Here is a 26650-nt window from a genome sequence, read left to right as displayed (position 1 = left end):
CTTAATTGTTAGATTTTGTAATTGAACATTGGAAGCATGCTAATTCTGAAATTCTAGCGGGACTGTATTGAGTATAAAGTTCAGCTAATCTAAGAAGCTAATCGTGATAAAAGAATGGCTGTGGGGCGCTGGATTCTGTCCCAGTTGCCCCTCTTCCAGGCCAGCTCTCTGCTGTGGCCCGGGAGTGCAGTGGAGGATGGCCCAAGTGCTTGGGCCCTGCACCCCATGGGAGACCAGGAGAAGCACCTGGCTCCTGGCTTCGGATCAGCGTGGTACACTGGCCGCAGCACGCCGGCCGCGGCGGCCATTGGAGGGTGAACCAACAGCAAAAGGAAGACCTTTCTCTCTGTCTCTCTCTCTCACTGTCCACTCTGCCTGTCAAAAAAAAAAAAAAAAAAAAAAGAATGCCTGCATAGGCTGGCGCATGGCTCACTAGGCTAATCCTCCTCCTGCGGTGCCAGCACGCCAGGTTCTAGTCCCAGTCGGGGCACCAGATTCTGTCCCGGTTGCTCCTCTTCCAGTCCAGCCCTCTGTTGTGGCCCGGGAAGGCAGTGGAGGATGGCCCAAGTGCTTGGGCCCTGCATCCTCTTGGGAGACCAGGAGGAAGCACCTGGCTCCTGGCTTCGGATCGGCACAGCGCCAGCCGTAGTGGCCATTTGGGGGTGAACCAATGGAAGGAGGACCTTTCTTTCTCTCTCTGTCTCTCTCTCACTACTCTGCCTGTCAAAAATAAATAAATAAATAAATAAATAAATAAATAAAGGATGGCTGCATAGGCACCTGCCATCTATCCCTCTTCACTTAACTATCACCAAGATAACTGCAGCATATGTAGAAGCTTGTCAAATGAAAACTTCAAATCAGGCCGCCCATAATTTAGTGTTATGTGAATTCAACTGAAGATGCCTGACTTTTATTGACACAACGACTTAGATAGAAACGAATCACTGGACTAGAATGCATATCAGGAATTTAGTTTTAAAACCCACGTTTATGTCTTCAGTGTTGACCAACTAAACATTCAGACTCACAAAACTATCATTTGCCATACTTGTCAGCAGTAGACTCAGAAGGGTGCGTGGGCCGGCGCCGCAGCTTAATAGGCTAATCCTCCGCCTTGCGGGGCCGGCACAGCGGGTTCTAGTCCCAGTCAGGGCGCTGGATTCTGTCCCAGTTGCCCCTCTTCCAGGCCAGCTCTCTGCTGTGGCCAGGGAGTGCAGTGGAGGATGGCCCAGGTGCTTGGGTCCTGCACCCCATGGGAGACCAGGAGAAGCACCTGGCTCCTGCCATCGGATCAGCGCAGTGCGCCGGCTGTGGCGGCCATTGGAGGGTGAACCAAAGGCAAAGGAAGACCTTTCTCTTTGTGTCTCTCTCTCACTATCCACTCTGCCTGTAAAAAAAAAAAAAAAAAAGGAGGGTGCGTGGCAGGTATCTCTGCTGATCATTTAGGAAGCATTAGGCATCCTCTTTTGTGAGAGTTGAGCTCACAGCAATCTGAGCATCACTCCACAAAGCTGCATTCCCTGTGTCCTGTCTCTCCAAGGGGACAACTCAAAACTGAAGGAATGAGACTCACTGGACAGGCGCTGGAGCCATCTTAACTCAAAAGCCTTGAAAACTGACATTCTGTAACACTCCCACCCCCACACAGCTCAACACTGAGAACAGAACCCATAATTTACTTTCAATATTCACATGACTCTGTCTATATTAATATGTCTCTCATGGCATGGTACTGTTTCTCCAGGACTCTCCAACCCAGTTTGATTTTCCATTACAGGAACTTCGATGGAAAGGATCAACAAGCACCTTACATCCTGAAATTCTTTGTTTCAAAATCGTCAACTTGCTGCTTCCACCAATTCTGGACTATTTCAATATACTCTTGAATCTCACCCAATCCTAATAAACCCATCTCTGCTTATAACCCAAATCTCAATCAATTCTTTGTTTTTCCTGCCCTGAGACATTGCCAAGGACTTGAGCAGTAGTAATCTCTCCCACTGTGGTAAGAAAGAAATTCAACCCAGCTTTGTTTCAGCAACAGGGTTGCGTTGCTAATGCTGGGGGATCAAGCCTGAGACAGCCTCAGATCCCCTTAATTCAGTATTTCTGATAACGCCTTAGAGACAGGTTTCAGAGTCCCGGAAAGGATAGATTCAGAATCTCACCATTCAAAGAACATTTAAGTAATGGTGTAGTTCACTAAATGTTCCCTACAGTCCAAATAATTTTAATGTAAGTGATATTGCTTAGAAACATATAAGATGTATTTCTTTCTTCATTTCCCAGGGGAACAAAGAAAACAGTTTCCAATAGGTCAACAGAGGGAGAAACGGTTTTATTAATCCTGTAGCCACAATGTCTAATCAACAACACTTCTTAAAGATGAAGAAACCTAATACAAAGATAAACGTGCTCCTTGTGGGTTAGCACATGTCACGTGGAAGCAATGGAAGGAAGGTAGAAAAAGGCTATGTGGAGCAGAGATGGACTCCAACAAAACTTCCTCCAAAGACGTGGTGAAATGGTGGCTTGTCAGGCATGGGGTAGGCACTACACAGAAAGATAATAAAGAGCTACCTCCATGCAGACAGTTAATTAAAGGTAAACTTTTCAAGTAATTACAGCACAAATATTGCACTATATTTCCACATAGTTCACCTCTGCATTGAAATCATTCCCCAATGCTCAAAAAGAGCAAGCATTCCTTATGAACCCAGGTCAGTATAGATAAAAAATTTCTTTATGGAAATAACAAAATCAAGTAAAGGAACCTAATGGCCATCTTCATTGTGTGTTATTTCCTGTCTTCTCAGAGCTAATTCCCATGGGTAGATAGACCACTATGTCTCAGTGGAAAATTCACACAAAAGAATGTGCTCCTGAAACATAACACTATTTTTAATATAAGAAGAATATCCATCCATCTTTACACATGTGTATTCCCCAACCCCAACAGCATTTTCTGCCACCAATCCCCACCAAGAATAAACCATGGTTACTATATTCCAGTTTGAAACCTAAAGCTGACTTTTTACCCATTTTCCGAAACTTTTCCACACCTCTTCCTTGAACCTCACCCCTCTTTCATTCACACCCTTGAATAGCTGGTGATCCAGTTTTTCCTCTCAGGTTAGGAGGTAGGGAGTTTCCATCCAAAGGCTATGGGTTGATTGCCTTTGTGTTTCTTAGTCTGCAATGCTCTGCACTCTCCATGGGAGGTTCCTGGTTGGAGACTTAAACTTTAAGGTAACCCCTGAATCTGCTTGGGAAGACAGGTCCATGCACTGGAAGGTTATTCACATGAGAGCATAAGAACAATAGTGGAAAAGAGCTCACAAGAGGAGAATTTGAGCACAGTGACCCAAAGACAATACCCTATGATCTGTGAGAAGTCTGGTGTACAGCTAAGGTTATATCACAAGACTTCCCTTGTGCTCTGTGTTTCCTATCATCACAAGAAACAGATATATTTCAGAAACACAATAAGCACTGATGCCTCACTGGCTTCACTAGAAATATTTAGAGTATGGCAAATATATGCCCATTATCATAGTAGGTACAAATCAAGATGAGTTAGAAAGACAGTCTGTGTGGCCGGCACCGCGGCTCACTAGGCTAATCCTCCGCCTAGCAGCGCCAGCACACAGGGTTCTAGTCCCGGTCAGGGGGACGGATCCTGTCCCGGTTGCCCCTCTTCCAGGCCAGCTCTGTGCTATGGCCCAGGAGTGCAGTGGAGGATGGCCCTTGGGCCCTGCACCCCTCCTGCCTTCAGATCAGCGCAGTGCACCGGCCGCGGCAGCCATTAGAGGGTGAATCAACGGCAAAGGAAGACCTTTCTCTCTGTCTCTCTCTCTCTCACTGTCCACTCTGCCTGTAAAAAAATAAAAAATAAATAAAATAAAAAAAAAGAAAGACAGTCTGTGTTTTAGGAAGCACAAAGTTTACCTAAAGAAGCAAGCATAGTACCTAACCCTCAGTTGCCTAAAGATCTTTATGGGGTCTGGATTCTTAACTTGAAGTAGAATTGAAGAATCAGTTCTTTAATAATTCTAAATAAACTTGCCCTCATACTTTTCCCAAGTTTATAAATGAAAGATAATTAATAATAATAATTGAGTAATTAATATCCAATTTTCAACTAAAAAATAATTTTATTATAATCACTATTATTGTTAAGAGATTAAACATTTAAAAAGTGCTTCTGGGATCAATTACAGAATATCTGGAAAATCCCAAAGTATTTGGAGATTAAACAATGTATTTCTAAATAACATGAGTCAAATAAGAAATCTCAAGAAAAATTTAAAATATTTTGACCTATATCAAAGGGAAGAAACAAGGTAAAATTTGTGGGATATGGTGAAAACAGTGAACAGGGAGAAATTTCTACCCTTAAATGAAAATACTTGAAAAACACAAAAAGGTAAGATCAACAATTTAAGCTTCCACCTTAGCAAATTAGAAATAAAGTCCAGGCCGGCGCCGCGGCTCACTAGGCTAATCCTCCGCCTTGCGGCGCCGGCACACCGGGTTCTAGTCCCGGTTGGGGCACCGGATTCTGTCCCGGTTGCCCCTCTTCCAGGCCAGCTCTCTGCTGTGGCCAGGGAGTGCAGTGGAGGAAGGCCCAGGTGCTTGGGCCCTGCACCCCATGGGAGACCAGGAAAAGCACCTGGCTCCTGGCTCCTGCCATCGGATCAGCGCGGTGCGCTGGCCGCAGCGCGCCGGCCGCGGCGGCCATTGGAGGGTGAACCAACGGCAAAGGAAGACCTTTCTCTCTGTCTCTCTCTCTCACTGTCCACTCTGCCTGTCAAAAAAAAAAAAAAAAAAAAAAGAAATAAAGTCCAAAATAATAAAAAGGAAATAAGAAAAACAGAGAAAAATCAAAGAAAGTTAAAGCAGAAAATCAATAAAGAAAAATAAACAAAATCAAAAGTTGGTTCTTTGAAAAGATCAATAAAATCACTAAGCCTGTAGAGAGAATAAGTAGGAAGACGAGAGGGGACAGAAATCAATAATATCAGGAGTGAAAGAGAAAATACCATGACAGATCTGCTGACATTAAGAGACTAGTTAAAGAGGATCCTTGAACAACTCTCTGCTAACAAATTTGATAATCTGGAAGAAACAGACCAACTCCTTGAAAGGTACACTTGCCAAACTCACACAGAGGGAAAAAAGACAGTAGAATAGGTTTATGTTCATTTAATAATTTAAGTTACTAATTAATAACTTCCCAAACAGAAAGCATCATGCTGAAGTGGGTTCATATGTAAATTCTCCCAAATATTTAAGGAAGAAATTATAGCATTGTCTATGATCTTCTCCAGAGGATTTTAAGCAGAGGGACTACTTCTTAAATCATTTTATGAGGACAGCATTACCCTAATACGAAAACCAGACAAAGAACTTCCAAGAAAACATACAATGTCTCTTATGAACACAGATGCAGAAAATCCTCAACAAAATATCAACAAATTGCATTCAACAATGTATACAAAATTGTACACCAGACCAAGTGACCTTATCCCAGATATGCAAGGCAAATTTAACATCTGAAGATCAATTAATGCAACCCATCATATCAATAAGCTAAAATATGAAAAAAAACACATAATGATTAAATCAACAGATACAGAAAGTGTTTGATAAAATCTGACATGTATGCATGATAAAACTCTTATCAAACAAAAAATAAGGAGGAAGTTTGTTAACTTGATAAAGCACATCTGCAAAGAACCTACAGCTAACATTGTACTTCACAGTAGGAAAGTAGAAATGTTTGTCTATGGCCCTACCACCCTGAACGCGCCTGACCTCATCTGATCTCAGAAGCTGAGCAGGGTCAGGCCTGATTAGTACTTGGATGGGACAAACTAGAAACTTTCGCATGGAGATCAGAAACAAGGCGAGCATGATGCCACTCACTACTTCTTTTCAAACGCATACTGGCTGTACTACCTAATGCAATAAGATAAACGAAGCAAATAAATTGTGCACTACTTGGGAAGGAAGAAAGAAAACTCTCTTTGTCAGCAGATGACATGATTGTAGTTGTAGAAAATCAAATAAATCGGGAAAAAAAAAAAAGCCAAAACAAAAACCCTGGAACTAAGAAGTGATTTTAGTGGCCTGGCATTGAGGCACAGCGGGTTAAGCCACCGCCTGTGAAACAGGCATCCCACATGAGTGCCAGTTTCAGTCTTGGCTGCTATATTTCCTTGATAATGCACCTAGGAAAGCAGGAGATGATGGCCTGAATGCTTGAGACCCTACCACCCATGTGGGAGGCCCTGATGGAGCTCCAGGCTTTTGGCTTTAGCCGGACCCACCCTGGCTATTGTAAGCATTAAGGAAGTGAACCAGCAGACAAAAGACTGTCTCGCCAGCGCCCCCCCGGCTCACTAGGCTAATCCTCCGCCTTGCGGCGCCGGCACACCGGGTTCTAGTCCCTGTCGGGGCGCCGGATTCTGTCCCGGCTGCCTCTCTTCCAGGCCAGCTCTCTGCTGTGGCCAGGGAGTGCAGTGGAGGATGGCCCAAGTGCTTGGGCCCTGCACCCCATGGGAGACCAGGAGAAGTACCTGGCTCCTGCCATCGGATCAGCGCGGTGCACCGGCCGCAGCTTGCCGGCCGCGGCGGCCATTGGAGGGTGAACCAATGGCAATGGAAGACCTTTCTCTCTGTCTCTCTCTCTCACTGTCCACTCTGCCTATCAAAAAAATAAATAAATGAATATAAAAAAAAAAGACTCTGTCTCCATGTCTGGCCCTCTCTCTCTGTAACCCTTCCAAGTAAATAAGTAATTTTTTTAAAAGTGAGTATAGCAAAGTTGCAAGATACACAGTAGAATTTGAAATTAAGAATATAACACTATTTACTTTAGAACTCCCCAAGCTGAAATACTTAAGTATAAACCTAGTAAGATGTACACAGAATCTACATGAGGAAAACTACAAATTGTGACAATTCAGGACGGCCAACACAATATTGAAGAAGAAGAATGAAGTTGGAGGATTAACACTACACAACTTCAAAACTTACTATAAAGCTACATCAATCAAAAGAGCAGGGTATTGGTGAAAGAATAGAAAAACAGACTAGTAGAAGTAAGGAGCAGGCCCAGAAACAGACCTACACAAAGACACTCAAGTGTTTTTTGACCAAAGAAGCAAAGGCAACATAATGGTGCTAGCACATTCTTTTCAAGAATGACAATGAAACAACTGGATAACTACATGAAAAAAAAAAAAAGAATCTATCACCCACTTTATATCTGTCAAGATAATCAACTCAAAATTTAACCCTAAGTGTAAAATATTAAGCCATAAAACTCCTAGAGGATAACATAAGAGAAAGCCCAGATGGCGTGGGTTACGGCAAAACCATAGTGAAAACTTTTTAGATGCGACACCAAAGGCACAATCCCAGAAAGAAATAACTGACAGGATGGATTTCAGTAAAATTAAAAACTGCTCTGTGAGAGACACTGTCAAGAGAGAGAGAAGATACACAACAGATTGCAAGACATATTTGAGGGTCTGGTGCTGTGGCGTAGAAGGTTAAACCATGCTTCATATCATGGGCCCTAGTTTGTTTCCCAGCTGCTCCACTTCCAATGCAGCTCCTTGCTAATGCACCAGGGAAAGCAATGGAAGATGGCCCAAGTGCTTAGGCCCACACACCCATGTGGGAGACCTGGGAGAAGCTCCTGGTTCCTGGCTTTGTTCTGGCCCAGCTCTGACAGTTGCAGCCATTTGGGCAGTGAATCAGCAGATGAAAGATCTCTCTCTCTCTCTTCCCTCTCTTTCTCTCTCTCTCTCTAATTGTCTTTAAAATAAATAAATAAATCTTTTTTAAAAAATGTTTTGGGGAAAAATCTGATAAAGAACTGTTTCCCAAAATATACATATCTTTGACACTCAACAATAAGAAAATAAGTAACCCATTTTAAAAATAGACAAAATTTCTACACAGGCACTTCGTCAAAGACAAGAGACAAACAATCACAAATGTTTAGCATTTGTCATTAGGAAACAGTAAATTAAAATAAGAAACTGGGGCCGGCACTGTGGTGTAGTGGTAAAGCCACCGCCTGCAGTGCCGGCAGCCCATGTGGGCGCCAGTTAGAGACCTGGATGCTCTACTTCTGATCCAGCTCTCTGCTATGACCTGGGAAAGCAGTAGAAGATAATTCAAGTCCTTGGGACCCTGCACCCACGTGGGAAGACCCAGAGGAAGCTCTTGTCTCCTGGCTTCAGATGGATGCAGCTCTGGCCGTTGTGACCAGTTGGGGAGTGAACCAGCAGATGGAAGACCTCTCTCTCTCTGCCTCTCCTCTCTCTGTGTAACTCTGACTTTCAAATAAATAAATAATTTTTTTAAAAAATAAATAAATAAAATAAGAAACTGTGCCACATCTATTCAAATGGTCAAAATCCAAAACACTGACAACAATAAATGCTGACACTGACATGGAACAACAGACACCCTCGCTTACTGCTGAAAGGACATGCACAACAGCACAGTCATTTGGAAGACAGTTTGGCAGATTCTCACAAAACTAAACTTACCATTACCATATGGCCCAGCAAGCATGCGTCTTGATTTGCTCCAATGTGTTGAAAATTTATGTCCACATACAAACCTACACATTAATATTTATAGCATCTTTATTCATAATTGCCAAAACTCGGAAGCACCCAAGATGTTCATCAGCAGGTGGGCAAACAAATAATCTGTGACACATCCAGACAATGATATATTTTTAAGCACTAAGAAATAGTGAGCTATCATGCTTTGAAAACACATGGACAAGGCCGGTGCCACAGCTCACTAGGCTAATACTCCATCTTGTGGCGCCGGCACACCGGGTTCTAGTCCCGGTCGGGGGGCGGGATTCTGTCCCGGTTGCCCCTCTTCCAGGCCAGCTCTCTGCTGTGGCCCAGGAGTGCAGTGGAGGATGGCCCAAATGCTTGGGCCCTGCACCCCATGGGAGACCAGGAGAAGTACCTGGCTCCTGCCTTCGGATCAGCGCGGTGCGCCGGCCGCAGCACGCTGGCTGCGGCAGCCATTGGAGGGTGAACCAACGGCAAAAAAGGAAGACCTTTCTCTCTGTCTCTCTCTCTCACTGTTCACTCTGCCTGTCAAAAAAAAAAAAAGAAAAAAAAGAAAACACATGGACAAACCTTAAGGTATACTACCAAGTGAAAGAAAAATAAATGAACTAGACAACACATGATTCCAACTTAAAATACTTGGGAAAGGCCCAACTACACTTGATCTTAGCCAAAAGGCCGAGAAGCGATGGGAAAGGCCCAACTATGGAGACACTTTAAGGGTAAATGAGTACCAGGTGGGGAGGGATGGAGGAATAAGCAGACGACGGAGAATTTTCAGGAAAGTGAAACTAACTTAAGTGATACCGTAGTGGTGGATAACTGTCGTCATGCATTTGCCCACACTCACAGCCTGTAAAAAACCAAAATGAATCCTAATGTGAACTCTGGACTTTGGAATATAATGATGTATCCCTGCAGGTGTATTAATTGCTAGCACACACACAACTCTTTTGTGAGATTCTGACAGTGGTGGAATCTTGCCTGCATGGGGACAAGGGATGTATTCGAAATTTCTTAACCTTTCCCTTAATTTTGCTGTAAACCTAAAAATGCCCTTAAAAATAAAAGGTTTTTTTTCTAAAGTCTCATTGTTTTTACAAACTCAATATTTAAAGCAGATTGTTTAAAACTCAGTGTTGGGATTCTACTACGGGCTGGGAAATGCAGTGAAAAGAAAATAGAATCAACTCCAAGGAGGACTGGGACGTTCATCCGTGAATGCTTTTGTCGCCTTCAAAATTCCTGTTGAAACTTAACCCTCCATGCAACACTGCTGGAGATGGGATTTGATGGGGGTGCTTGAGGCATGAGGGCCCCACCCTACGGAATGATGCTTGGCAAAGGGCTTGCAGCAGTGGCTCCCGCTCTTCCACTTGTGGTCATGAGAAGACAATGTTAGTCTCACTTGCCCCTTCATCTTCTGCCCTGCGAAAACACAGCCAAACGGCCACCACACAACAGATGCTTAATCTTGGACCTCCCAGCCTCTTGAATTTTAACAAATTTAGGCTCTGTATAAATCAGTCAGTGATTTGTAATGCCAGCATAAAACTGACTAAGATAGGTTGTGTTTCTATGGACTTAATAAGATTAAAAAGCAAGAAAGCGGGGGCCACCTCTTGCAACGGCAGCAACCACATCAGTTTGAATTCTGGCTGCCCTGTTTCCAATGCAGCTTCTGGCTAATGCACCTGAGACAGCAGTGGGTAATGTTCCAAGTGCTTGGGTCCCTGCCCCATGTGGGAGACCTACATGGAGTTCCTGTCTCCAGCGTCAGACTCAGCAATTGAAGCCATATGGGAAAAGAACCAGTGGATGGAAGGTATCTCTGTCTTCCTGTCTCTCCTCTCTCTGTGTCACTCTGCCTTTCAAAGAAATAAATAAAACATGTGGGAAAAGTAAAACAGAAAAATCAAGCAATTCCTATCTATACTCTTCAAACATTATCTATATGCTTTAATAAAAAAAAATCATAACCCAATATATAAAATAACAGTTCCCAACATGCTGTTCTTGGTGTAAGATCTGAGATGGCAATGTAAGAGACAAGACAGACTACAGGCTGACATAAATCACTAAACTCTGCAAGCATAATTCACCTTTCTGACTTCCAATTCTACTTTCGATGACCAAAAATTGAAAACTATCAATGTAAATATAGAGTAAGTGGAAATAATGCACGTGGCAGCTTAACCAGCATAATTAATGAAAAAGCAATAGTTTAGAAAATTAGTTTCCATAAACTTTTCTGAAAATTAAAAATATCTATATTATTCCACTCAGCCGTGGTTGGCCCATTCAGTTTTCCTCCTGACCAATGCATGAGCGATTTTTCCATTTTATTCTGTTATGCCCTAGTTTGTCAGGCTTGCCAATTAGTAATAACAGAACTCACTGTCATCTAAGTCCCCTGTACTGTTTGCTCCCTTCTCCACCATGCTCCTATCCCACACGTTCCCGGCAGCTACCCCACCTTTCTCTGGTGATCTGTGGTCCAGCTCCCCAAACCTCCTGTCAACCAAGCTCCCTGAACCTCTCAAAGCTAGACAGTCAAACGCACACCACATTCTCCGGATTTTCCGTAAAAATATCTTCACCTCTGTTTATGAATTCTGGGGACCCTGTCCTCTTTCTTTCAGACAGAATTCTTTCCTGAATGTTCTCTGCCTTTCTTGCCTCCCAGTTTTCTCTAAAGAATCACATACCCTGTTCAAGGATTTCACAAATTCAGTTACCTTTAGAGACCATGTCAACAATCCTGAAAATAAATCATTTTGGCAAGTCCTCCAAGTTATTCTGCCCCCGCCTCATATTAAAGGATTAAACTGCAATTTTCAGACTTGTATCCTCTTATTCCCAAGTCTCCACTGGTGCACTTCATGTTTACACCCTATTTTATGTCTGTGCCGTTGCGCAATTTACCGAAACCTTGCTAACACTTCATTGCTTCATGTCAGTGCGTCACCTAAGTGCATTACGTGCAGCGAGGGAGTACTAAGAGGACGGAAGACACATTCTTCAGCATCACAAGGTTTATAGACCAGCTAAGGAAACAAAGAGAGGAGCAGGAAGTCTCCAGTCGCTAAGTGGTGACATGGAGAAGGAAACACCGCAACCCTGATTTCATCAGTACACACAATACCTACACTTGCAGAAATGTCACACCACACCTCATAAATGGGGACACTTTTTAATCAATAAATGTTTTTAACAATGTTTAAAGAGATGGAAATGCTAACAAATTGGATTTCATCTTCACACTATTGAATTATGTGTTTACTTATGCTGTACCCCATGAATAATTAAAATAATTAAATTAAAATAATAAAAAGCAATAAAGTTTTTTTTTTTTTTTGACAGGCAGAGTTAGACAGAGACAGAAAGGTCTTCCTTTCCGTTGGTTCACCTCCCTAATGGCTGCTACAGCCAGCACTGTGCCGATCCAAAGCCAGGAGCCAGGTGCTTCCTCCTGGTCTCCCATGCAGGTGCAGGGCCCAAGCAGTTGGGCCATCCTCCACTACACTGCCAGGCCACAGCAGAGAGCTGGACTGGAAGAGGAGTAACCGTGACAGAATCTGGCGGCTCCCCAACCAGAACTAGAACCTGGGGTGCCGGCACCACAGGCAGAGGATTAGCCAAGTGAGCCACGGCACTGGCCAGCAATAAAGTTTTTAAAAAATAAAATAATGTCCTTGGGGCCGGAGCCATGGCTCACTTGGTTAATCCTCTGCCTGTGGTGCCGGCATCCCACATGGGTGCCGGGTTCTAGTCCTGGCTGCTCCTCTTCCAGTCCAGCTCTCTGCTGTGGCCCGGGAGGGCAGTGGAGGATGGCCCAGCTCCTTGGGCCCTGCACCGGCATGGGAGACCAGGAGGAAGCGCCTGGCTCCTGGCTTCGGATCGGCGCAGCTCTGGCCATAGCAGCCAATTGGGAGTGAACCAACAGAAGGAAGACCTTTCTCTCTCTCTCTCTCTATCTTACTCTATCTGTCAAATAAATTTAAAAAAAAAATATTAAAAAATAAGATAATATCCCAATTGCAGAATTCTACAAGCAAAATTCATTAGTGCATCTTTCTTTGTTCATTCTTTATTACCACCTTCTGATAAAATAATAATCATTCCTTCCCTTTTTCTACAATATGGACACAGAGTAAGAGTAGCCACCCAAAGTCTCACTAAAAATATATATGACAAATAAGATGTAAGACTCCAGATCATTCAACAATAGCAATAATGCTTTTAATAATAATAATAATGCAACTAAAGAAAAATCATTCTAGCCATAATAACACATGTACATGAGTGAAGATGAAATATGATTAAGATAGAAATTGGAGCTGCTTGTGACTAATTCAGGAAGGCTTCCTGAAAGAGGTATGCTCCAGAAAGACGGATGTTAAATGATGGATAATAAAGAGCCAATCTAGAGGAACAAAACCAGAAAGCAGGCAAGGAATTCATAAAACAGAATCAGCAAAGAAACTGACAACCATGTGCATCAATCTAAATATGCACTAGCAATTAAATAAAAGAACAATGGCATAATTAAAAGCTAACATTCAAAACAATGTGGAAACAAAACAAAACAAGACAATAATCACCTAAAAGATGGAAGATGAACAGAGGTCCTTGAACTATTAAGGAGAAAGTTAGATACTTGGCAAGTTTTTGGAATTTGTTAAATAAAACACTGGTGTTAAAAACCTAAGAGTAACCAACTAACTGAAAAACCTCCAAAATTGTGGAAAGAATCCAGGGGATTAAACAAAAGCTCAATAAATAAAGAACAGAAGAAACAAAAAGAAAAGAAAAAAGTAAAAAATTTTTAAAAAGCATTTAAAGGGCCGGCGCCGTGGCTCAATAGGCTAATCCTCCACCTTGCGGCGCCAGCACACCGGGTTCTAGTCCCGGTTGGGGCGCCGGATTCTGTCCCGGTTGCCCCTCTTCCAGGCCAGCTCTCTGCTATGGCCAGGGAGTGCAGTGGAGGATGGCCCAGGTGCTTGGGCCCTGCACCCCATGGGAGACCAGGAAAAGCACCTGGCTCCTGGCTCCTGCCAGGATCAGCGCGGTGCGCCGGCTGCAGCGGCGGCCATTGGAGGGTGAACCAACGGCAAAGGAAGACCTTTCTCTCTCTGTCTCTCTCTCACTGTCCACTCTGCCTGTCAAAAAAAAAAAAAAAAAAAAAAAAAAGCATTTAAAAATGAAAAAGCAGATGCCCTAAGTTAATCAAGATGTATTTAATCACAATAAATATAACAGATTAAACTCGTCCTTTTAAAGAGACTCTCAGAATCTAAACTGAAAGATAGAAATGTGCAAGTACATACTGAATATACTTACTTAATTTAACTTTATTAGTATCTAGCAAAATAGACCTTAAGCTAAAAAGCATTATTAGCGACAAATAAATTAGAAGATAATATTGAAGAAATCTCTCAGAAAATGTAGCAAAATAATAAAAGAGCTGAAAACAGGAAAGAAAAAAATTAAGCAAATTAAAGGATTATTTAGTATGTACAATATGTTAATAAAAGGAGTTTTAGAAAGAGATAAATGTAGGAAAAAGTAGAGAGGGGTGGGAAAAATTATCATTTCTAAAAAATCAAGGCAGAAGACATGCTTTCATGCCCAGACTGAACAAGGCCACCTCGTTGGTACCCATAAAAAACAACAAATGCACCCACACTAAGGCGTATTGTTGGGAAAGTTCAGGGCCCTGGGACAGAGATGTATGAAACTTCTGGAAAGAGAAAACAGGACACATGCATAAAGGATTAGAAACCACACCGGCGTCAAGTATCTGGAACAAAATTACTGGAAGGCAGAGTGCAACAGAACTCCATCTTCCAAAATGTCGATAGAAAACGATCTCTATCTAGAATACGACAGCCCATCAAACTATCCACCAAGTGTGAGGGCGGCGTGAAGAGAAGTCTGTTTAAGGAAATGATATTAAAACGGTCTCTCTTCCATCTATGCAATGAATGCAGGTCTAGATAATTGGCAGAGAGCTTAGTGGCTGAATTAGCGATAAGTACGGAGAAAACTAAGCAAATGACAAACATCTATCAACTCCTGAGGAAATAGAAAGTGCAAACAAAGAAAAGTATTCTTAGTACATGGCAAGGTTCATCCATTAAGATCATAACCATGTAAATGCCTAACATTTATTAAAACTAAAGGATGATAAACCTACACTGTAAGAATAAAGTGATAAAACCGGCGCATGGCTATAATGAGAGCAGGTAGAAAATGGGACTAGAATCTCATCTTCCACAGTGAGAAGTTAAAAACAAAGCCTAAACCTGAAAAACCAGGCGGGAAGGAATATAATCTCATCATTTGGTAGCCTGGAAGCAAATAACCAAAAAATTCAATTCCCTGAACACTTTGAAGTGGTTGCTTCTAGGGTCTGCTCTTTTTAAAAAAAAAAATAAGTCATTCCAGTGTCTCAGTGCCCAGCCTCACATTGCGCTTTATCAGTTCAGAGGCCAACTGGGGATTATTTGTGCAGAAAATTTACTGCGATGAAGGTCTGGGAAATTTAAGGGAGGCGGAGGGAAACCAGGTGAGCCTGCAGCACACAGTGAAAGTCTGACACCTGTGCCGAAGGGAAGGAAGAGGTGAGTGAGAGCAGGAACTCAGGCCTCAACACAGCCAATGTGGAGTCCCAAAGCAAAGTAGTGGGAGCAGACTAATCACTGGAGATCCACCACACCCAGTCACTGGCTGGGAGCAGCCGGGGCACGGGGGAAACGTGGCTTCAGCGTGTGAGCTGCCACAGGGGAGCAAATGCCTTGGTCGGCTGCGCTCAGCCTCAGCGGTTTGCTGGCAAACGAGTAACAACTGACTCTACAGAAAGCTGACTGTTTTCTAAAAATAGCTCTTGATTTGTGGTATTGGCTACTCTCTGTGATGTTAATACTCCTACTAAGTCCAACGTCAAGCTACCAAAGAGATAGCGCTGAATGCTAGGTTCCAAGGAGATGCCAACAACCAGCGGCTTCTCCAGACCAGGAGCTGGACCGGGACACCCTAGCCTGTGCCGTCACGGCAGCTATTTGTGAAGGGAGACCCGAGTGGTCCATCACCTTAGCCTCCTTACACACCAGCCAAGAGTTTAACAGTTTCTACCTTTACAAAATGATGACTAAAATGGTGTTTCAAGGTAGTCTTACTTTAGTATTTTCTTTCATATGAGTGAGGATGAAAATCTTTTAAAATAATATATTAGCGTATCTTAAAATTATATATTTATACTCATAAGTACATTTGGAATTATGTAATGTAATGATTTTCTATGGATTTAGCTAATCTTTTGATGATTTGTTTTAATTTCATTAATACAAAGTGAATAGATTTCATGTATTTCATAGGTACTGTTCTAAAATGATAGCCAATCTTCCCTCCCGCCCCACCCCTCTCCTTCATCCCTCTCTTTCCTTCCTTCTTTTTTATTAAATTTTTGCAAAGACACAATTTCAACTCCTATAATCACAGGCTTAATTCACCACTACCCAGGAAAAAGTAAGGAGACCACAGTTCCACAGGAATACAAACAAGGGCTAAAAGCAACAGTCATATCACAACATATCCATTTCATTCCCATACATTTTTATCTTCTGTATAACTGCCACAAATCACAGAAAACATATGATATTTGTCTTTTAGGGACTGGCTAATTTCACCAAGTATAATGGTTTCCAGTTGCATCCATTTTGTTGCAAAAGATAGGATTTCATTATTTTTTAGGGCTGAATAGTGTTTCATAGCATGTACATATACCACATTTTCTTTATCTACTCATCAGCTGATTGACATTGGGTTGATTCCATATCTTAGCCATTGTGAATTGGGCTGCAGTGAACACAAGGGTACAGATAACTCTTCCATATGCTGATTTCATTTCCCTTGGGTAAATTCCCAGGAGTGGGATGGCTGGGTCATATGGTAGATCTATTTTCAGATTTCTGAGGAATCTTCACACTGCCTTCCACAGTGATTGTACCAGTTTACATTCCCACCAACAGTGGATTAAGGTACTTTTTTCCCCACATCTTCACCAGCATTTGTTGTTTTTTGGGTTTTTGGGTGATAGCATTGTATGTACTTACTGTGTACAACATGATGTTTAGTAGTATATATTTGCTGTGGAATGAATCCATCTACCTAGTTAACAAGTGTGTTACCTCGTGTTTTTGTGTAAGAGCATATCTCCACTCTCTTATAACCACTCTCTCGATGATTCTGAATAGTACAGTCTTGTGGACTGTAGTCATCATGCTGTACAATGGGTCTCCTGAACTTCTCCCTCTGGTCTAACTGAAATTTTGTGTTCTTGGACCCACATCTTCCCAGTTCTCCCCCAGCACCTGGCAATCACAACTCTCTCCACTTCTCTGAGATAAACTTTTTTGAGATCCCACATGTTGAGTGATTAATTCTATTAAAATATTCAGGTCTGTGTTCTAAGTAAACAGTCTCAGGGCATGAGTGTAATAATCCATGTAGCTGGTGATATGTAAATGCTGCTTATTATTTCTTCCTTCATAAGATGAGCATTTTCAAAATTAACTCCCATTAGCCCTCTCCAAAGGGTGTACTTGAGAGAAATAAATGTACCTTTAAAAGCTTGATGTGAGTAGAATCTATAATTAGGAAGAGAGTTACAACAATCGTGTTTTTCTCACAAGTTTCAAGGTAATAATTACGTGAACACTATCAAAATGCAAGTTCTACACTTAACTTTGCAGGGAATCATTTTTAATACCACTATAGTTGATTAGCATTACAGTTGATGATAGAAACTTAGTGAAACAAAGTCACTGAGGAAGTTCAAACTCTCTCTCTCAGCGCAAGGAGGGTTAACAACAGGAACAAAAACAGTGTAATGATGTGATGAGAGCTGAACTTAAAACAGTGATTGCGAGAGTCTGGAAAGAGGAATGTGATAACAGGTACCCAGAGACAGTCAAAGAGAAGTTCAAGTTCTAGTGGTCGCCAGCACAGGGCTGTGGCTACAGTTCACAATGCTGTATTATACACTGTATAAAGAACTGGAAGAAAGGGGCTGATTGGCATCAAAAACAAAGCAGAGAAAAGAAAACAGAAAGGCTACAATGGCCTGGCCTAATCAGCTTATACTATGTGTATGTGTCAAAGTGTTGCACTGTACCACAGAAAAATGTGTAAGTATTAATTAATCGGAAATGTTCAATAATAAAATTATTTTAAAAAACACAATGCAATCTACCACAACAGAATCCTTAAGAAAATTTAGTCAGTAACATTATCATTAGGAACACATTTTTATAATACATACAATTCTATTCTGACTCATATATATATATTAGTCATTCATTTTGATTTTTAGCTGCATCTTACTAGTTTACTGTAGCAACTTATAACTCATGTTCTATTAAGTTAGAATGCTAAGAAGCTGGGGCCAGCATTGTGGGGTAGTGGGTAACTCCACCTGTGGAGCCAGCATCCCATATAGGCGACTGTTCCTGTCCCGGCTGCTCCACTTCCAATACAGCTTCCTGCTAATGGCCTGGGAAAAGCAGCAGAAAATGGTCCAAATGTTTGGGCCCCTGCCACCCACACGGGAGACCTGAATGAAACTCCTGGCTCCTGGCTTTGGTCTGACTCAGCCCTGGCTGTTGCAGCTGCCTGGGGAGCGAACCAGTGGATGGAAGATTTCTCTCTCTCTCTTTCTCTCTCTCTCTCTCTCTCTTTCTCCCTTAACCTGTCTGTAGCTATGACTTTCAAATAAAAATAAATAAGTCTTTTTAAAACACAATGCTAACAAGCTGTGCATAAAGTGGTCTTTTACAGTATGACACATTTTAGGAATTTCTACTTGCACAAGTAACATGGAAGGAGCAGGAGCTTGAAGCAGAGCAACATCACGTGCATCCAACATAGTTTCTACCCAGGAAGGAAGAAACAAAAACTGTAAAAGTTCAGTAATTGCTCCCTCATAAACGTTTCCTTCCTTTTTTGCTACTAACAGCACTGCTAACACACATATCTAGACTCGAAGAAGCGGAAGATCTACAGATGCACTTTTAAAATGCCCCCGCTCTTCCACAAAAACGCATTTACTCCCTCATCCCTACATCTGTTTCCTGGTTCGTGAACCGCACAGCGGTCCTCCTCTAGCCACAGTTTCTCGCTCCTGGGTTTTAGGAACCCCTGGTCAATTGTGGTCTGAAAATATTTGTCTTGATTCTTTCCAGAGAGAGACAGCCCATTCACACAAGTTGTATAGTATATTACTGTAATGACTCTACTTTATGATTAGTTCTTGTTTATTTCCTACTCTGCTTAACTTTTAAATTGAACTTTATCATACGTATGCATGTATAGTATAGAACATAGTTATATCCACCCTACATATATAAAATACAATTTTCTTTGATACAGTCTCAGGAATCCACTAGGGGCCTTGGAATATATGCTCTGTGGATAAGTGGGAGCCACTATGTTTGACCCTAAATGCGGCTACTTTTTCTCCTTTATCCACAGCTGCTTTACTAGTAATCAGCATTTTCAACCAGAAATCAAGACCAAGAAAAAGCATGAAAATCAAATATGATCACGTATGGCAAAGGTTTAGTAAGGTGAAGACCGAAACTGGTAGCTAAAAAGAAGTGTGCATTATTGGTGGAATTCTTTTATCCTGCTGTTCTCAAAACATACGATCCACGATACCCCAAAAATCAAAACCAAAAATCCTACCTCATCTACATTTTCGAAGGCATTGATGATGTCATAAGGTAAACAGGAGAGCAGATCGATCACAAACCACGTTTTCAGATAGTTCATCCTTATGAGTTTGGGGTCAGAAATGACCTCTCCTCCAGGCCCCACAAAAGTCGTGTGAAAATTTAAAACAATGTCAACCAGGAAAATCACGTCCACCACGCTGTCCAGCACCAGCCAGGCTATGTTGTTCTGCTTCGTTTTGAAAGAAACGTTGTAAGGAACCATGATGGCGGTGTAAAAGGTAAGAATTAAAATCACCCAGTCCCAAGTGGTTTTAAAAGCACAGTAGTGTAAAATGATGTGCGGTGGCGTCTTTGGCGCTTCTTGTTTATACTGAGGAAGGATGTCTGAGCCCAGCTGAAGAACCTAAAACGAAGAAAATATGCAGGTAAATGACTTGGTCATCCTTGCACGGTTACTAATAGATTCAAACTTCCCAGTGGTCACACACACCCTCTTGATCATGGTTTCAGGGCAGTCATGCTTCCTACTTGGGTCAACCTCTTCTCCCACGTGGTCCCAGCGCTCATTCCAAGAAGTCACTGCAAGTCCCACCATGCTACCAAAGCTGGTCTACCTGCTGTTCCATCCGACTGCTCTCTGGTGGCCAACTCTGCCGCATAGCACAGCTGGAGCCCTCTTCTGGGAGTTCCTGCTGCACTAGTTCTGAGAGCCAGCCCGGACTCAAACGCCTCCTGGGTGTCTTCACTCACAATTCAATGTTCACACGTCTTTGGCACCTCAGGAAACACACCTGGGATCCTGCTGACCTAGGGGAACCTCAGACCCCTGTTGTTACTGGGCTTGCTGGTGTGTGACGCTCAGCAAGGCTGCTGACGCGTGGCCCAGCAGGGTAGGAGTGTAAATGTTAGAGCCTGCTTTTCCCTTTTCTCCCTTAAAGGAGGACTTAACGATTATTTGCGTGCCCAACCCAGATGCCAATTCACTTTAGGAAAGACAAAAGCTAAACACTCAAGTTTGCTTCTCTATAGCTATTTCACAAATGGAAAGTGTTCAGTGCAAAGGTGTAGGAACTCACTCTGATTAGGTCCCATTAAAGTCTGAGAGAGAGAGAAAAATGAGATGACAGCCCAAGCAGAGGTTTAAGTACCCCTAGGAAAAGGTAATATACACAGGTCTTAGCATTGTCTTCTGCAATCTGAAATCTGGAAATTGCGAAGAACAGATCAAAGACATTTACTCCACATCATCATCAAAGCTCAGGACAACAGACGTGGTAAAGGGTTTGGTAAGGTGGAGTGTGTTAAATAACAGCTTTGCCAATCCTACGCAACCAATTACTCAGTGTTAGTGTCACCAAGGGGAGGCAGCAGTCAGAAAGTCAAAATCAGAAAATCATAAAGGCTGTAAACATTTGCAAGCAGGAAAAGATATAAACAAAATACTCATTAGCATATAACTCTGAGCTACATGCCACACAGCAAAATAAATCTACTAGTATCATTTGAAACTTGGGGAAAATATTTAAGTTTCTTTCATACAAAGAATTTATGCAACTACTATGTTCCTCAAGTTGTATTTATGAAATGCATGAAGTTTGTATTCCTTAAATAAAGAGTTTCTAGGGAGAAAAAGGAATTTATACAACTGAAAACTAAATATGTGAAAACCGTTATTACTATTTTTAGTGTGAAAAATGTTGCAGGCAGTCTCATTAATTGTGAATTATAATTATTCCTAGTTTAGAAGTTATAAAGGCTGTTTGCTTAGCATATTTTAAGTATTTGTCCACATTATCAGTTCCCAAGACATTTTTCCATAAAGTCTTAAATTACTTTGCAAGAAATTATCCAGGAGTGTAAGCTCCATGCTGGGACCTATTGATATACATGCAGAATCATACAGAACCATGGTTTCTCTTTCACCTTTCAACTGCTTTGTTCAATGTGAAATTTTTTCATATTCAGTGTTGATATTTTACTACCTGTATCTACAAGCCCATGGTTTCAGGACAAAGAAATCAAACTTGGAAAATCAGAAACTCAGAGCCCGTGAGACTGGGAAGCCAGGAAAGCAGTTGAGCCCCCTAGAAAAAACAGTCCCCATGATCCCCTGCAGGACATGGTTTTGGTTCCCCATGCTCTGAAGATAAACAGGTGCCTTGCCTCAACCCAGCTCAGTTTAGGGGATCAAGGCTGACCTAGATTGACCTGAGGCTTGTTACACGCTCATTGTAATACAGTAGCATGCTAAATCACACACCTAACAGCCACCAAAAGAGGAAAAATTGGACCATACAGGGAGAGAGAAGGGGCAGCAGCGACATTCTGAGAAATTCCCACCGCCTTCCCAGAAGAACCATGAATATTCCTCCACCTTACTAAAATGTACCTCCCCCTTATTTGAATTTATCTCCCCTTATTTGAATGTACCTCCCCCTTATTTGAATGTATCTCCCCCTTATTTGAATGCACCTTCCCTTTCCTTAAACAACCCATAAATTTAAAACACAATTCAGAGACCAGGCCAACCCGCTCCCAATAGGCCCTACTCTCTGTGGAGTGTGCATCTATGCTTCCTCAGTTAAACACTTGCTGCCCTCTATTTGTTATTCTCTAACTTGCTCCTGAATTCCTTCTGGAAACAAAGTCAGGGTGCTGGGTAGCAGGAAGCACTGGCTGTCGGACACTACCAGACTGTATCACCACCTCTGTGGGCCTGAGGTCTTCTTGCCTTCTTGGACCACATTTACCCATTTAAAATATAAAAATTATATTCTATGACATCACTGCCACAAAGGTAAATATATTACTATCAAATATTCAAATTTTTTACCCCCTAGTTAATTTTTTTCTTCTGCTTTAAATAGAAACTGAGACATGTTGTAGGCCCTAGACACTGTGCCTGTTGTGCTAATGGGCAAGCCAACTCTGCTCAGTACCCTGGCATCATAGGAGGCCTCTCCTTGAGAGATGGGATGGATCAAAATTCCTTATACCTGAGTTCAAATTCCTTACATCTGACTACACTTGAATCAACTGGGAAGCTTTTTTTTATTCTATTTAAGTTATACAAGTTTCATGTATTTCATATGTACAGATATAGGAACATAATGCTACTTCTCACCCTACCCTCCCTCCTACTCATGCTCTTTCTCCTCCTTCTCCTATTCCTGCCCTCAATTTTCACAAAGATCTATTTTCAGTTCACTTAATGACTGTAAGGTGAACCCTATAATAAGAAAAGAGTTCAACAAACAGTATGAAGGAAAAAACACTGTCCTCAACAGCAGAGACAAGGGCTCTAAACAGTCATCTAAACTCAAAATGTTCAGTTTACTTTTCAGGTATCTATTAGCTACCCTAGATCCGAAAAAACATATGATATCTGTCTTTTGGGTACTGGATTATTTCACTAACTACTATGGTTTCCAGTTACATCCATTTGGTTGCAAAAGACAAGATTTCTTTTTTTTTTTTTTTTACAGCTGAGTACTACACACATATATTTCACCAACCCCCTAGAGAATGCTTAAATTGTTCTTGGGTGGATTCTTAGAAAATCGATATTTCTGAAACCTTTCCAGGTGAGTAGAGTGCACAGCCAAGGTCAGACCCTTGTATTGCTTTCCTTTATCCATTCATGACGCAGGTCTTCAGAGTGACATGTGCAGGACAAGCACTGCGGAAGTGTTAGATGAGAAGGAGGAAAAGAGGCAGAGAGAAGATGGCGGAATAGTGAGGGCGCGCACCGATAGTCCGGGAAAATTTAGTTTAATAAAAGGGGAGTTACGGTAGCCTCAGAAAAAAGAACCAGGAAAATATTGCAGACAAAACTCTTCTGGATCCAGTGGGCGTGAATCGGAGGACCTACTGGGAGAACAAGGTCGCCCACCGCGCGCGAAAGCCGAACCGCAGGACCGAGCCGCGGGACTGAGCCGCGGAAGCCGAGCACCGGGACTGAGCTGCGCAAGCTGCAGGGTCTGCCCGCAAGTGCTCGAAGGGGAGTGCAACAGCGGGGAGACTTGGGAAGTCCAGGGCTCCGAGTGAGTCCACACATCGGCGCTGGAAGGGGAGCAGACCTGCGTGGAGAGCGTGGGAGCCCACAGTTCGGGACATCAGCGGCAGACTCAACACACCAGCGCTGGAACGCGAGGTGAGCCGAACCTCAATAACCCGAGACACCGGCAGGCAAGCGGAGAGAGGAGACTAGAGGGAACGACCCCCGGGGCGGGGGGGACTTCACCAAGCTAACTGGAAGAGAGAGAGGGGGAAAAAAAAAAGGTGACTGGTATGGACACGGGTTTCTCTCTCTCCGCTCACCTCTCAAGGGCGAGCAAGACAAAGAGCAGGCGCCATCTTGGACATACGTCATAAGCAGAGCGACCTCAGGTCTGCACCGGCCCTGAGCCTAGCAGTAAAACCTGACTCTGGGTGGGGTGAATTAACAGGAGATTAGGACTTAGTAAATTTATGGTGCTACTGAACTGAGACTGTGAAAAAAGAGACGGTGGGGGAGAGAACTCACGGAATTCACGTGAGCACTCTCCAGAGACGCTACAATTCTGTAACTTTGGCAACCCAGTGGGAGACTGAAGGAGAATTTGAGCCCACTCTAAGGGCCGAACAGATTCCCTGTGTGGTCCTTGGGAAAGAGCTTCTGATCTCTGGCTCCTGTGGGTATATCATTCGCCTGCTAACTACCTCCAACTTTGTTCAGCTGTGCAGAATAACTTCCCTGTTGAATCAAAAAAAAAAAAAAGAGAGAGAGAGAGAGAGAGAGAGAGAGGTTTACCACGCCTAACCTGGGAGTGTCACCTTAGGCACACCAAACAGAGCTCTCAGGCCACACCCATCTCAAGCCCTAAGGCTCCCTCAAAAACAGATAGTCCACTTAATCTAGAGTCGTAGTATAACAAGAAAAAGCACCACAGTGAAGAAACCAAATATCTCCAATATGACAAATAACAAACGCAAAAACCAAGGTAATAAAAACAAGGAAGTCACCATGAAGCCCTCAAATGAAAAAGACACCCCAATTCAAGATTATGAGGATGATGACATAGAAGAAATGCAAGAAGCAGATCTCAAAAAATTGATAAGAACATTAAGAAGTTCTCAAAAACAAATTCTTGAACTACAGAAATCCTTAATGGACAAGATAGAAAATCTCTCTCGTGAAAATGAAATATTAAGGAGGAATCAAAATGAAACGAAACAACTAGTACAACAGGAAACTGGGATAGTGACTGAAGTGAAGAATTCAATAGATCAAATGAAAAACACAATAGAGAGCCTTACAAACAGAATGGGAGAAGCAGAAGAGAGAATATCGGACTTAGAAGACAGAGAACAGGAAAGGATACAGTCAGACCAAAGAAAAGAAGAGGAAATTAGGAATCTAAAACATATTGTCGGGAATCTTCAGGATACTATTAAAAAACCCAACATTCGGGTTCTAGGAGTTCCTGAAGGCATGGAGAGGGAGAAAGGATTAGAAGGCCTTTTTAGTGAGATATTAGCAGAAAATTTCCCAGGTTTGGAGAAGGACAGAGAAATCCTAGTACAGGAAGCTCACAGAACCCCTAATAAACACGACCAAAAGAGACCCTCACCACGGCACGTTGTAATTAAACTCTCCACAGTGAAACATAAAGAAAAGATCCTAAAATGTGCAAGAGAGAAACGTCAGATTACTCTCAGAGGATCTCCAATCAGACTCACAGCTGACTTCTCATCAGAAACTCTACAAGCTAGGAGGGAATGGCAAGATATAGCCCAGGTACTAAGAGAGAACAACTGCCAGCCCAGAATATTATATCCTGCCAAGCTCTCATTTGTGAATGAAGGTGAAATAAAGACTTTTCATAACAAACAGAAATTGAAAGAATTTGTTGCCACTCGTCCAGCCCTGCAAAAGATGCTTAAAGATGTGTTACACACAGAAACAAAGAAACACGGTCATCAATATGAAAGAAGGTAAAGGAAGGAAACCAAGGAAGGAAAGCTCACAGCTAAAGATCACAGGGAATTCAAAGCATATATTAGAACTTATCTTTGGCAAATGGCAGGGCAAAGTTACCACTTATCATTAGTCACATTGAACGTGAATGGCCTGAACTGTCCAGTTAAAAGACACCGTTTGGCTGATTGGGTTAAAAAACAAAACCCATCTATTTGCTGCTTACAAGAAACACATCTTTCCAACAAAGATCCATACAGACTGAAAGTGAAAGGCTGGAAAAAGATATACCATGCCAACAGAAATGAAAAAAGAGCAGGCGTAGCCATCTTAATATCAGACACCATAAACTTTACCACAAAAACCATTAAGAGAGACAAAGAGGGACACTACATAATGATTAAGGGATCAATTCAACAGGAAGATATAACAATTATCAATGTATATGCACCTAACTACAGGGCACCGGTTTATCTAAAAGATTTGTTAACGGACTTAAAGGGAGACTTAGACCCCAATACAATAGTACTGGGGGACTTCAATACTCCACTCTCAGAAATAGACAGATCAATAGGACAGAAGATCAACAAGGATACAGTAGATTTAAACGACACTATAGCCCAAATGGATCTAACAGATATATACAGAACTTTCAATCCTACAGCTAAAGATTATACATTCTTCTCAGCAGTACATGGAACCTTCTCTAGGATTGACCACATACTAGGCCATAAAGCAAGTCTCAGCAAATTCAAAAGAATTAGAATCATACCATGCAGCTTCTCAGACCATAAAGGAATGAAGTTGGAAATGAACAACTCAGGAATCCCTAGAGCATACGCAAACACATGGAGATTGAACAACATGCTCCTGAATGAACAATGGGTCATAGAAGAAATCAAAAGAGAAATCAAAAACTTTCTGGAAGTAAATGAGGATAACAGCACAACATACCAAAACTTATGGGACGCAGCAAAAGCAGTGTTAAGAGGAAAGTTTATATCAATAGGTGCCTACATCAAGAAATTGGAAAGGCACCAAATAGATGAGCTTTCTATTCACCTCAAGGATCTAGAAAACCTACAGCAAACCAGACCCAAATCTAGTAGGAGAAGAGAAATAATTAAAATCAGAGAAGAAATCAACAGGATTGAATCAAGAAAAACATTACAAAAAATCAGCCAAACGAGGAGCTGGTTTTTTGAAAAAATAAACAAAATTGACACCCCATTGGCCCAACTAACTAAAAAAAGAAGAGAAAAGACCCAAATCAATAAAATCAGAGATGAAAAAGGAAATGTAACAACAGACACCACAGAAATAAAAAGAATCATCAG

At 42.1% G+C, this 26650-nt stretch overlaps 1 protein-coding gene and 1 pseudogene across 7 annotated transcripts in view; both read right to left on the bottom strand.

Annotated features, from left to right (window-relative positions):
- KCNH5 (potassium voltage-gated channel subfamily H member 5) overlaps positions 1-26650 on the bottom strand; it is a 439958-nt gene that overhangs the window by 335363 nt on the left and 77945 nt on the right. For all 7 annotated transcript variants that reach the window (XM_017349345.4, XM_089322688.1, XM_089322689.1 and 4 more), the window contains one exon: positions 19365-19757. In XM_017349345.4, coding sequence (XP_017204834.2) covers positions 19365-19757 — 393 coding nt within the window. The remainder of the gene's footprint in view (positions 1-19364; positions 19758-26650) is intronic.
- On the bottom strand, positions 9190-9308 carry LOC149120056 (U2 spliceosomal RNA; annotated as a pseudogene).

The sequence above is a fragment of the Oryctolagus cuniculus genome, chromosome 20 (genome assembly GCF_051225735.1).
Source record: "Oryctolagus cuniculus isolate XC-2025 breed Fujian yellow rabbit chromosome 20, ASM5122573v1, whole genome shotgun sequence".
Taxonomy (NCBI): Eukaryota; Metazoa; Chordata; class Mammalia; order Lagomorpha; family Leporidae; genus Oryctolagus; species Oryctolagus cuniculus.
Note: the sequence above shows the minus strand (reverse complement) of the source record. Positions and strands in the feature narration are given on the sequence as shown.